Source organism: Pieris napi, chromosome 6 (assembly GCF_905475465.1).
Source record: "Pieris napi chromosome 6, ilPieNapi1.2, whole genome shotgun sequence".
Classification (NCBI taxonomy): Eukaryota; Metazoa; Arthropoda; class Insecta; order Lepidoptera; family Pieridae; genus Pieris; species Pieris napi.
In genome coordinates this window covers 7,538,694-7,551,972 of record NC_062239.1, presented here as the reverse complement: position 1 = coordinate 7,551,972, position 13,279 = coordinate 7,538,694, and the positions used below count along the sequence as shown (strand labels likewise).

Below are 13,279 nucleotides of genomic sequence, written 5' to 3'. Positions count from 1 at the left end.
GAACTGTCAAAAAGTGATCGTTTCATTGATATTTTTTCGTAATATGCATTACAATAACGCATGACTTAACATGACTAAGATAAAAACGGCTTTTTAATAAAAATTATATGTACTACATATATAATCGGGATGGTTTTGGCCCAATGATGATAAACTTATTTAAATAATATTTGACGGGGTAAAGGGCGACAAGGGACAAGGGTTTACTGCCGAACATCGCACACTTGTTCCTAGTACGTTTTTCATATTTTAAACGAATTGAATATTTTTATTCCTGAGGAAGACAAATCGTTCTTACATGATGCGGCGAAAACAAACGTGAAAAATATGTTCATTCTTCAAACAAATTGCTTAAGTTGATCTTAAAATTTTATTTTTAACTGAAACTTTTGAGCAATTTTTAATAGCCATTAAATGAAACAATTTTTTTACAAAAAATCTTCACTCCTTACTTACCTTAGAGTTATATTTTTTAAGTCGAAGGTAGGTACATGCACTGAAATTACTCTGTATACTTGCAAATGTATGTACTTGTAAATAAAATTTGAAGTTACTAATTAAGTTCAAATAATATTATCGGAACATAATATAAGGAATGGACTTTGACTTAACTAGTACGATAAAGTTTATTTATCATTAGCTAAACATGTATTTAACCGAAGTTTAAACTTGATAGTAACAGTGTTTTTAACATCGCAACAGCATGATTGACAAAGTTGCAGTAGTAACTGGTGCCAATAAGGGAATAGGTTATGGTATAGTAAACCAGTTATGTAAACGTGGTGTTAAAGTTGTGTACCTCACGGCACGTGATGTAACAAAAGGCACAGAATCTGTAAAAGCCCTAGAAGCTGAAGGATACCAACCCATATTTCACCAACTTGATGTAACCAACGGAGAAAGTGTTAAGAAGTTCGCAGATTTTATAAAAAGTCGTCATAGTGGTATTGATATTCTTATTAACAACGCTGGAATCGCAACTAAAGATATTACGGGAGTATCATACGAGGATGCTATTGATGTCATAAATACGAACTTCAATAGTTTACTCACAGTTGAGAAGTATATTTTTCCACTTTTAAATGACAAAGCGCGTGTCATAAATATGTCTAGTGAGTGCGGTCATCTTTCTAAAATTAAAAATAAATATTGGATTAAAAAACTGGCTCAAGAAGATGTAACATTAAATGATATACAAAATTTCACAAAGTGGTTTATAGATTCAGTTCAAAATAATACCATGAATGAAGAAGATTTTGAATGGAGTATCCTATTTTCGTATGTGATATCGAAAATTGCTGTTTCTGCGTACACACGAGTGCAACAAAGAGAAATAGATAGAGATATATCGATTAATTCGTTGCACCCAGGATTCGTAAAAACATCAATGACGAAAGAAGTAGGTTATTTAACTATTGAAGAAGCAAGTGATGCTCCTGTCTATTTAAGTTTAGATGCTGATCAGTCGATTAAGGGTAAATATATTTGGTTCGACAAAACTGAAAAAGATTGGACAAATATATACTTAGACTTAAATTATATTGATCCAGCAACATACAAAGAATTTGTTGAAAGATTTATCTAGTAATATATTTCTTAGATATGTATTTTTATTAAAAGTTGAATAAATGATCTTCAGTATCTATTAACAAAACAAATTATTTTTTATAAAAAACATTCAAATAATAGTGAATAGGTTTATTTCGTATCTACGTGTTTGTTGTCTGAACCCCAAGGTAGTTAAAATAATTACTTTTTATCATTAGTTATGAGCATTATTAATATTTATATCGTACTCATTAAACTTACTCCATTATTTAAGACTGAAACCAAAAAGGATTCACAATCTATAACTTACAACACAACACATAACAATCATTGTGAATAGGTATATGTGGCCATAGTATTAAATAAATTAAATTACTTTTAAGCCGTATTTGTCATTACACCCGTACAAGTAATCATTAGCTATAAATTATAAATTAATATCTCTTTTAATATGTAAACCAAGCACGCTTTAATAAAATCAGTGCAATTAATGTTTTTACGTCTTTTATTTAGTTGTAAATCGAATAATAGTTGTTTGGATCGCATTAAATAGTGAACATGATTGACAAGGTGGCCGTCGTTACTGGAGCTAATCAAGGCATAGGATTTGGTATCATAAAGCTTTTATGTAAGCGAGGTGTTAAAACTGTGTATCTAACAGCGCGTGATGAGAAACGAGGCACTGAAGCTGTGAAAATCCTTAATTCTGAGGGCTTTAATCCAGTATTTCACCAGCTAGACATAACAAACGAAGAAAGTATTAAAAAATTTGAATGTTATATAAAAAACCGACACAGAGGTATAGATATTTTAGTAAATAACGCAGCGGTGGCATGCAAAACATTTTCAGAGGTTACATATGATGATGCTAAAAATGTTATAAATGTAAATTTCAATAGCATTCTCACCATTGAAAAGTATATTTATCCGTTATTAAATGATAACGTGCGAGTTATTAACATATCAAGTAAGTGATAGTGGTCATCTTTCTAAACTAAAAAACATATACTGGATCGAAAGACTATCGCGAGAAGACCTACAGCTAAATAATATAAAAGATTTTACAAGTTGGTTTCTAGATTCAATTAAAAATAATACATTTAAGAAAGAAGATTTTACATGGAAATTTCTTTATTCCTACGTTGTTGCAAAAATAGCAGTTTCAGCGTACACGAGAGTACAGCAGAGACAAACTGGCAGGGGTATATGTGTTAACTCACTGCACCCGGGTTTTGTGAAAACTTCAATGACAAAAGGAACTGGTCTTTTAACTATCGAAGAAGCTGCTGAGGCACCGGTCTATCTAGCGTTAGATGCTGATACATCTATCAGAGGGAAATACATTTGGTATGACAAGGCTGAAGTAGATTGGGCGGATACTTCTTTAGTTTTAAATTATGTGGACGAGCATACTATGAAAGAATTTTTGCAAAAAATCTCTTAATTTTATCATTAAGGATTTTTTAAACTATAGCTTTGTATATCTAATTCTAAGTTTGTAATCATTACAGAATAACACGTCCTTTTTTAATATTTTAATTATTACATAACGTGTATTATACTAGGCCCAGAAGTTGTCTCTAGTGAGCGTGGAGCCGGGAGCTCCACAAAATAAGATGAGCGTGGCACATTTGTGGATGGTTTTGTGTGTGTTTAGTACCTGCATCTATAAAAGCACTGCATGTTCTTTAGATTTCTTTGTTTTAATATTTTGCAATGCGTTGGTTGGACTTTTGATATAATTATATCTGTTATCGCATGGATGATATATGTATCTAATATACATAATATTGCGATTACAATGTTTTAATGCTATTTAATCAGACAAGCCTGCTCCGCATTGTCAGTGTGTGGGCATATTTTGTACCGATAACATGATAAATAAAGTTGCTATAGTTACTGGAGCCAATAAAGGTATTGGCTTGGGAATAGTGAAAGAGTTATGTAAACGAGGAGTCAGCCATGTTTATCTTACGGCTCGAGATGAAAAAAGAGGCGTAGAAGCTGTAAATAATTTAAAACTAGAAGGTTACAATCCCCTTTTTCACCAACTCGACATAACAAATGAAGAAAGTGTTATAAGGTTTGCTGGTTTTATTAAAACAGAGCTCAGGGGCATTGATATTTTATTTAATAATGCTGCAGTCGCAGGTGATAACGTAACAGGAGCAACATATGAAGACGCTAAACGCGTTATCAGTGTCAACTTTGATAGCATTCTCACTATTGAAAAGTATATCTTTCCGTTGTTAAATAATAACGCACGTGTTATCAACGTGTCGAGTGATCTTGGGCATTTATCTAAACTGAAGAATAAATATTGGATTAATACTCTCTCAAAAGATGACTTAACATTAGATAATGTCAAAAAATTTACGGATTGGTTTTTAGACGCGGTAAGGAATAATACTTTGAAAGAAGAAGACTTTTCGTTGCCTTATTTTTTATCGTATGTAGTATCAAAAATTGCTTTGTCTGCATACACGAGAATACAGCAGAAAAAAATTGGGAGAGGAATTTCTATAAATTCGTTGCACCCTGGCTTTGTGAAAACGTCAATGACGAAGGAGACAGGTATGCTAACTATTGAGCAAGCCAGTGATGCTCCCGTTTATTTGGCTTTAGATGCTGATCAATCTATCAAGGGCAAATACATTTGGTTTGACAAAACCGAAAAAGAATGGACTAATATTTCATTAGACCTAAATTACGTTGATCCAAGCCTATTCAAAAAATTACTAGATCGGAGAGCTATAGAAACACCTTAAAAAGTTTATCATGAGGAATAAGAATATCATTGAATGTGGACTGCTTTAGTATTATAGTTATTTATCTTTCTTTGTATCTTTGTATGTTGTAAAGTGTTACGATGTCAAAAAAATATAATAAAATATTCGTTATCTCTTTTACTTATACCTATATATGATTTTAATAGTCAAGTTTTATAAAATAGTATTAAATTACTGCTTTATTTTATTAATTTTAACCCCAACAGCATACATCCAAATAATAAAGAAATTAAAATTCTTCATAAGCCAAAACAGCTACAAGAAATCTTCTTCTGTACTTTGTTGATCAATGTACCAATTTATAATTAATTAATTAACAAACATATGACGCAATTGACCTTATGAGGCCATTTCATTAACTGACTGTTTATATTATTATACTTTTGACATATAAAATAGCAACAAGACTTGGTGCACATCATGTTTGTGTTACAAGGGGTGTCCTTTAAAAAATGATTCAAAAAGTCGCAATAGTAACGGGTGCAAATGGTGGCCTTGGTTATGGTATCGTAAAGGGATTGTGCAAGCGTGGCGTTAAAAAAGTGTATTTAACGGCACGTGATGAAAAACGAGGTTTAAATGCGGTTGATAAATTAAAACGCGAGAAATATAATACTGTATTCCATCAACTTGATATTACAGATGAAGTAAGTGTAAAGAAATTTGCGGATTATATAAGAATAGAAAAAATTGCTATCGATATTCTTGTTAACAATGCAGCAGTCATTTGTAAAAACTTAACTGTGATTGATTATGAAGACGCAAAACGTGTTATAAATGTAAATTTTTATGGTGTTCTCAACCTTGAAAAATATTTGTATTGTTTCTTGAATAATGACGCTCGTGTAATTAACATATGTAGTGACACAGGTCATCTATCACAGCTAAAGAATAAATTTTGGGTGGAAAAGTTATCCAAAGAAGATCTTACATTAAACGATATTGAAGAATTTATTATGTGGTTTTTGGATTCAGTGAAAAATAATACCCTGAGGATAGAAGATTTTAGTTGGAAATTTTATTTACCATACGCAATATCAAAAATGGCACTGTGTGCATATACAAGGGTGCAACAAAGGCACATTGGAAGAGGAATTTCTATAAACTCCCTTCATCCAGGATTTGTAAAAACACCAATGACAAAAGGAACTGGTATGTTAACGCCTGAAGAAGCTTCTGATGCACCAATTTTTTTAGCTTTAGATGCTGATCAGTCAGTCAAAGGAAAATACATTTGGTTTGATAAATCCCAGAAAGATTGGGCCAATACTTCTTTGGTATTTGACTATGTAGATATGAACGCATTTACTGAATTTCTGAATAAAATGAATAATAGAAAATAGTGTCAATAGATGATAGTGTGTCCTCTTACTATTTTATTAAAATTACATATGTTAGAACCACACGTAAAAACTGAAGTCACCATCGTTTACCTATGTTTTCTATTGCTTGCTAATATTAGCTCTAACTATTTGTATTTCCAGCACTTTGAGAACCATTGTATCTAATTTGAATGTATGTACAAATACCCGGTTCTTTGTAACAAGACTTCATATTTTAATTAAATTGGTACTAAGTGGACTGCACTTGTTGCTAGTGATAACGTTATCTTAATATTATTTAGTTTACATTTGTTATCTATATTCATTTATATCTTATTATTTGCATATTATTTGTCAGTGATATTTTACATGTTATACGGTGAAAATGACATCTAAAATTGCCTTAGTAACCGGATCAAACCAAGGCATTGGTTTTGGTATTGTAAGAGAGTTATGTAGAAGAAAGGTTGGAGTTGTTTATCTTACGTCAAGAAACATACAACGTGGTAAAGAAGCTGTGGCAAAGTTAGAAAAAGATGGTTTTTATCCAAAGTATCATCAACTTGACGTTAGTGATGAAGAAAGCGTTAAAACTTTTGCTGAATATGTGAAGAATAAATATGGTGGTCTAGATATTTTAATAAACAATGCCGGCGTTCTCGACTCAGACTTTTATAAAGTCTCGTTTGAAGAAGCTAAAAGAATTATAGACGTCAACGTTCATGGGATAATATTAATGCAAAAATACTTCTTCCCAATTTTACGTGACAATGCTCGAGTTATCAATGTATCCAGTGATTGGGGACATATTACAAATATTAAGAATCCCTACTGGGTTCAACGCCTAACCAATAAAGACATAAAGTTAGAAGATGTCTATGGATTTCTTAACTGGTTCTTAGATTCCGTGAAAAATAATGCACTGAAAGAAGAGGACTTCTTTGAAAACTCTGTTTTGGCTTACCGAGTTTCAAAAGTTGCAGTGTCTGCTTTAACTAGAGTGCAGCAAAATGAGGTTGGCAAAGGAATTTCGATAAATTCCCTTAACCCGGGATTTGTCCGATCAAATATGACTAAAGGTGGTGGTGATATGACTGTAGAAGAAGCTGGTGTTACTCCCGTTTACTTGGCACTTGACATTGATCAGTCAGTCAAAGGAAAATATTTTTGGTTTGACAAAACTGAAGTCAATTGGGCCGATTCTAGTTTAAACGTTCTTGATACGTTTGATGCGTTTGAAAAGGCTTTGGAAGAAGTTAATCAATAATAAAATTTCTATAAAATTGTTTGTTTTCACTTCCTACGCTAAATATTTTCCTGGATTCTCATAATAATAAATTATTGATAATGGTAGTATTTATAATATACGTTCTATAATTCGTTATTTTAAATGTAATATATTTAACCTTTTTTATTTAAACAACAATGTACCGGTAACAATGTACCTCAATACTTGCTTACATTTTAATTAGCTTATTATACTTACTAATTAATTTACGTTATTTTAATCAAATTTGTTGCTAACATAATATTATTAAAAGCGACCTAAAGGCATACAAATATTTTTTGGGAGTGTTCATTTACATAAATGAACGAAAGGTCAGCTTAGTTAATATTTATATCACATTACACATAACAACAAGTAACTTAAATGCAACAATTCTAATCAAAGTTATAATACGTTGGAATAGCAAACAATAAACTGCATTTTCCTAGAAATCTTTTTTAATAAAATACAATTTATTCCCAGACCATTGTATAAAATGTAAAACAAAGAACAAAATTCACCACGACCATACAGAACAATAACTCTCGAACATTCATAAAAAGAATCGATATCTATTGGTATCGAACCAATTATTTCTTGAGTCTCATTTTCCTGAAAATAAAGAACTAGACGCAAGATAGGATGGATTTGATGATAATTGGAATGTCAACTGTGGTAGTGACTCATTCAACTGCTGTAGAAATATTGTTTGTAATCTCATCAGAAATACATTGAGACAAATACTTGTTGGATAAAGTAAGCAAATACTATTTATATTTTTCAACTGGTTGGATTAGTTCCCTGGTAAACAATTGGATTTGTCGGAATTTGTGTTTTGACGGTTGTGTGAATAATGATAAAAAGCTGTATTATTAGAGCGTGTCAACTTTTCAAAGTAAGAACGAATTATTTAATTATTTTTTAAACAATTACGCAACGCAAATTAATATATAAATATTTTATAATTAAGGTATACTAAGTAATTGTTCTGTATTTTATTTTTAATTTCGTCTATTTAATTTTTTGAGTTATTTAATTTCGTTTGATATCTGTTTAATAAATAACGAAAAACTATTAGAAAACTGAAGCGCAGCTAGAAGAGAATAATTTAAAAAGCGCCATTTCACAAGCAATTTAACGTTTAACAGAATATAGTATAGTCGTTTTACTCAATTTAAAGCATGTGCACATTTAACAAAGTGTTTTATGGGCCATGATTCGCATAATGCAACAATTTTAACTTTGTTATTTCCATATTATTGTAATTTTGGTGGCACATTGTGCTTTATAAAATTGATGTTTACTTTTCTTGTACTTTCCAGTTGGTATCTGTAATGCTTTGATAGTTATGACAAATATAATGGTGAACGTTTGTCAATCTAACTAGATAATTTAGCGACGTAAAGATTTAGATTAATTTTATATACAATCTTATCTTATCAGCTTTGTTCTTAAAACAATAATGGCTATGGAAACTACAAATTTTCATTTAAGTCATTAATAACATAATTTTAATGATTATTCATGTGTAAGTTGCATCAACCGCTTCCAAAGCATAAAACGAAATTATTATTAATGTCAGCATGTACCTGACGAGATTTTGTGTGGTAGGCCTTTGCGCATTTACTTTTAGTGAAAAAATCTAAAGCGATTTCTGCGTATTCAATGGCATCGGCCAACTTATTTTACGTGAACTATGTTTTTTTTTTTTAAAGACAATTCACACCAATTGACCTAGTCCCATGCTAAGCTGGTGAAGCTTGTGTTATGGGTACTAGGCAACGGATATGCATACATATTACAGATAGATAGACATATAAATACATATTTAAACACCCAAGACCTAAGCTCAACACCTAATGCTCATCACATCGATGTTCGTCTCAGCCGGGGATCGAATCCATGGGGATTCGCAGTCAGGGGTACTAGCCACTAGACCAATGAGTCGTCATTATATGTGTTATATATCATGAAAAAGAAAATGATTAAATTGAAATAACTAACAAAAATGTGTAGCAAGAATTTAAAATTAATTTCTCATATATTTAATAGTATATGGTATTGATATTTTAATGCCATACTTAATATTAATATCACGCAATTCAGATACTAGTTAAGGTAGCTGTGTTTATTCGATTCTTGGCCCCGTTCCTTCTCGTTGAATTTTATTTATCTTTACTTTTTAGTATTGCCAGAGTGGTATTGATAGCTTGCTTTTCGAGGGAATGAACTAATTTAATTAAATTTTATCTTCTAACCCTCAGAGTCAACTCTTAAATTATTTTCAATGTTAGAAAAAAAAGGGTGCGTGTACTTATGTAACGGCGTAAGAAGTTATACTTCTTTGGCTTTCTTTATTTTCTTAAAATATTAAATAATTAATAATAAATATTTAACGTTAATAATTTAATATTATTTAGTATATTATTTAATTATTCATTAATATTAATAATAATAATTATTATTTATTATTTTATTATATGTATTATTCATTCAATTTAATAACTAGGTATGTTTCATAACCTTTTAACTAAGTAACAATAGGTTTTGTGAAAAAGCATTGCTAAATTTCTTTGAAAAAATAATTAAAACTCCTTTATTTGTTTAAAAGGTACTACATCATTATGGTCATTCAAAATTCTTGGCATAGCTGCTAACTTCACGCATATTCTATTTCTTTTTACTTGTAGATTGTCTTATTCCCATCTCGCTCGCGCACGCTCGGCGCCCGGCTGGTACTCTCTGGTTCATACTGATAATTTTGTGGTGCGCGCGCATCGTAAAATTTCACTCTCACCAATTTTTCATAACGCGCCTAAAGAAGAATAAATTAAAAAAATATTTTAAAAATGTACTTAAAGTTCGGTGCAACTCGACTAGGGTATTGAAAAGTCTTATTAGATAACGAATCATTATAAGTAGCATGGGGCAGTTTTACCCATTATTAAAGTTTAAAATGACGAATCAAGTTCTAGTACTAATAATATTATAATAAATAAATTATTTGACTATGATTTCATAGGCACATACAGTACTCCAAAATTAATAATGCGCATACAGATCTTCGCAAGACCGCCGTGACCACCCGATTCTTTTCGATTGTGTACACGTCATGATATTGACTCTTATTTCTTTCCTACAAGGTGCAAAATGTAAGTGCATTGTTTAGGGCCCTTACGATTCAATGATTCGGAATACGATCACTGGCGAAGATCTCTATGCGCATTATTAATTTTGGAGTACTGTATGTTCAAATTGAAGACTCATTAATCACGAACAAAAAAATATTATATAAATTTAGAAATTAACATGTTACCGCGTTTTAGTATTCGATGCACATCATTCACAATAAGCACATAATAATGTGCTGCCATCTATTAATGGTTTTTGATACTATATCTTATAAAATAAAATGAATATATTTATTATGAGTGTACAACAAATGTAGGTTCAAAGAGGTTCTATCCATAAATTTGTATAAAGCTTCATTGCTGATAAAGCTTGCCTGAAAATTTCACGAGTTCTGCCCGTTGATTACGAATGAGCGTCGATAGTTGAAAGTTTGCGGCCAAAATGTGAACATTGCCTTGTGAGTGCCAAAAGATGTTGATTCCAGTACTTTTATAAGAACATAAATATTAGATAAGATTTCAACGAACGCATGTGTATGTAGTTTTTATTTTATTGCTCCAAGCCAATACGAGCAACATTAAATATTTATGATATGGAAAAGGACTGTAATCATTTAAAGTTGGAATTTGTTGGCTCCTATTAGAATATAATTATAGTTATTTATTTATTTACACTTCGTTGCAAAAAAATGAAACATAATACATAAAAATTATAAGGGATGCAACGGGCGGCCTTATCGCTAATAAGCGATCTCTTCCAGGCAACCCTAGTTAAAGAGAAAAACTAAAAAAAAAGAAACATGATGCGTGCGATATATTGTATCGATGATACCTAAACAAAAAATAATCGTGACAGAAATATGATTGTGACAAAATACATCTATCGCTAGACCCCACACTATAATAAGTTTAAATCTAAAAAGAAGAATCTTAAGGAAAATAAATGTCTATGGAAACCGGAAACCTTATAAAAATTGCCCATAATAATTGAAGTAATTGTTTGGCTAAGTAAAGCTAGTCGCATCAATATTTTGTTTTCCGAAAAACAATTGAAAATTTCCCCAAATTTCTCCTTCGAAATTCCTTTACGTGAAAGATGTTAAAATTGAATTGTGTTTCGAGATCGCTCAAAGACGTCGTCATTGAATGCCGATGCGAAGGGGCTGATACTTCGCGCGATAAGGACCGTTTTGTTTTTGTTTTTTTCTATCTCCATGTTTCATTTGCCTTTTAGGGATCTACTGGTAACAGATTAAAACATCGTTGACGAATATTAAATGCGTTTTATAGTGTATACTGAATTTATTGTTCTGTCAGTGTAATTTGACAAAATATTAGTTCTTAGGAAAGTTAATCGTTGCCCTTAACAAATGCGTTGGCATAAAATTTACTTTTATCCACACAAAACGTATTCACACTATTCTTATTATTATATACATTAAAAATATTTATGATTATGAAAACATGATAAATTATTTTACGAAAAAAATAGAACCCCATAGCATAGACCCGACTCATTCATGGCCGTTTTTCTTTTATTTTTCTGTACGTCGTTTCATTTCCTTTGTTTTTGCTCTGTGGTGAATATCTTCGGTTTCAGACGCAATTGGAATCGAATAAGTTTCAGACGATCTCTGAGTCTTTATGCATGAATTATTTGTATAAGATCGAATATTATACAAATATTTCATTGTACTCGGATATTTCTTTGTTTTTGCGATAAATGTTACTCATAGTATATATTTAAGCCAGATTTTATTGGTGTTACGATATTAAAGCAGTGTTGGCATGGAGCTTCAGCTTCTCTGAGGTCGTAGGTTCGATTCCCAGCCACCATTCTGTCTATGTGCGCATCTATCACTCGCTTGTACGAATGATAACATCCCGAGGAAAGACAGACAGAAACATTTATTACTAACGAATTCCACAAAATAATACTAATAATAATCAAGAAAGAAAAAAAACAGAAAAATATGGAAAGAAAAAAGGAAAATAATAAAAAAAATTGTGTGTGATGTGTGTGTTGTGGTACACTGACCCTGGCTCAGCATTATGCTGTGGAGCAGACGTGTTCCACAGCGCTGGTCATTCTGCCAGAGTACACAGACACAAAAACACATTTAGTTGTCTCAGACACAAAAAAATAAAAATAATGTAATAATAATAATAATAGTTAAAATTAAGAGTGTAAGTAAAAGAAGATTTGGAAGATTTGTGTGTAAAAGTATTTAGTAAATAAAAAATAAGAATAATTGATATAGTATATGTTAAACTACTATAAGAAACAGATAAATAAATATTTTTGGGCGAATTAAAAACTAGTTTTCGTGGGATATTTGTTGATAAAGATGTGCTTTATAACTGCGACGAAAAATTGATTTTAGTTGCGAAAGCTGAATGTCTCAAATCCAAAAACCAACATTTATTAGGAGGCTGATCACCCACTTGAAATGAATATGATCAAAGAAACGGATGCAATCTAAGCCCAATGACCATATAGAGTACTACAGTACTACAGTACATAACGCCACTGAATTTATATTAACATTAAACTTAGCTTTTCATAGTAAAGTACAATATATTAACATTGTACAAAGCCTAAAATCTATGTTGATTGATTATGAAAATCTCTTTAATATCCACGCCCAAAATCACTCAACTTAAAACTCGATGGGTCAAAGGAAAAGAATCCAATTTTAACTTAATGAAAATTCTTTGATACTTGTATAAGATTTTAGCGTTTATCGCTTGCATTTTGTAAATAAACACTTTTTTACAAATACAATTAGGACATCTAGAAAATATATTTTATTAAGTTGTATGGTTATTGAAATAATACGTAATTGTATATTTCATATACAAAACAGTTAAATAAAATCTGATGATACAAAACATATTTTTCCAGTCAATAAACATAATTGAATAAACTCTTCAAAACGAGAACTCTATGAACGATTTATTCAAATATTTGTGACCATACACATTCGGCTCCATTTCACGTATACGTGTTAGTGGAGAGGGGTCATTTTGGACTGGTTTATGAAGGCAATATTTCATAGTGATGTGTGATTTATATGCCAGACTCCCGGTTAGAATTGTACAAACAAATTGATTCAATATGTCTTCCTGTCCGGACGACAATTATTTGCATTCCGAACTTGTACTTAGTTTAAATACTATTTGATTTATTCTAAATTATTTTACGCAAAGCCTTGAAAATTG

At 31.0% G+C, this 13,279-nt stretch overlaps 3 protein-coding genes and 1 pseudogene across 3 annotated transcripts; all 4 read left to right on the top strand.

Annotated features, from left to right (window-relative positions):
* Positions 1-703: 703 nt before the first annotated feature.
* Positions 704-1,635, top strand: LOC125050570 (carbonyl reductase [NADPH] 3-like). The gene has a single exon (XM_047650497.1). It carries the CDS (start codon positions 704-706, stop codon positions 1,583-1,585), a length of 882 nt encoding a protein of 293 aa, XP_047506453.1. The 3' UTR covers positions 1,586-1,635.
* Positions 1,636-2,055: 420 nt separating this feature from the next.
* On the top strand, positions 2,056-3,096 carry LOC125050223 (annotated as a pseudogene).
* A 188-nt stretch (positions 3,097-3,284) lies between these two features.
* On the top strand, positions 3,285-4,457 carry LOC125050222 ((+)-neomenthol dehydrogenase-like). The gene has a single exon (XM_047649922.1). The coding sequence runs from the start codon at positions 3,423-3,425 to the stop codon at positions 4,314-4,316; it is 894 nt and encodes a 297-aa protein (XP_047505878.1). The 5' UTR covers positions 3,285-3,422; the 3' UTR covers positions 4,317-4,457.
* Positions 4,458-4,747: 290 nt separating this feature from the next.
* On the top strand, positions 4,748-6,942 carry LOC125050224 (carbonyl reductase [NADPH] 1-like). The gene has a single exon (XM_047649924.1). It carries the CDS (start codon positions 6,045-6,047, stop codon positions 6,924-6,926), a length of 882 nt encoding a protein of 293 aa, XP_047505880.1. The 5' UTR covers positions 4,748-6,044; the 3' UTR covers positions 6,927-6,942.
* Positions 6,943-13,279: the final 6,337 nt, after the last annotated feature.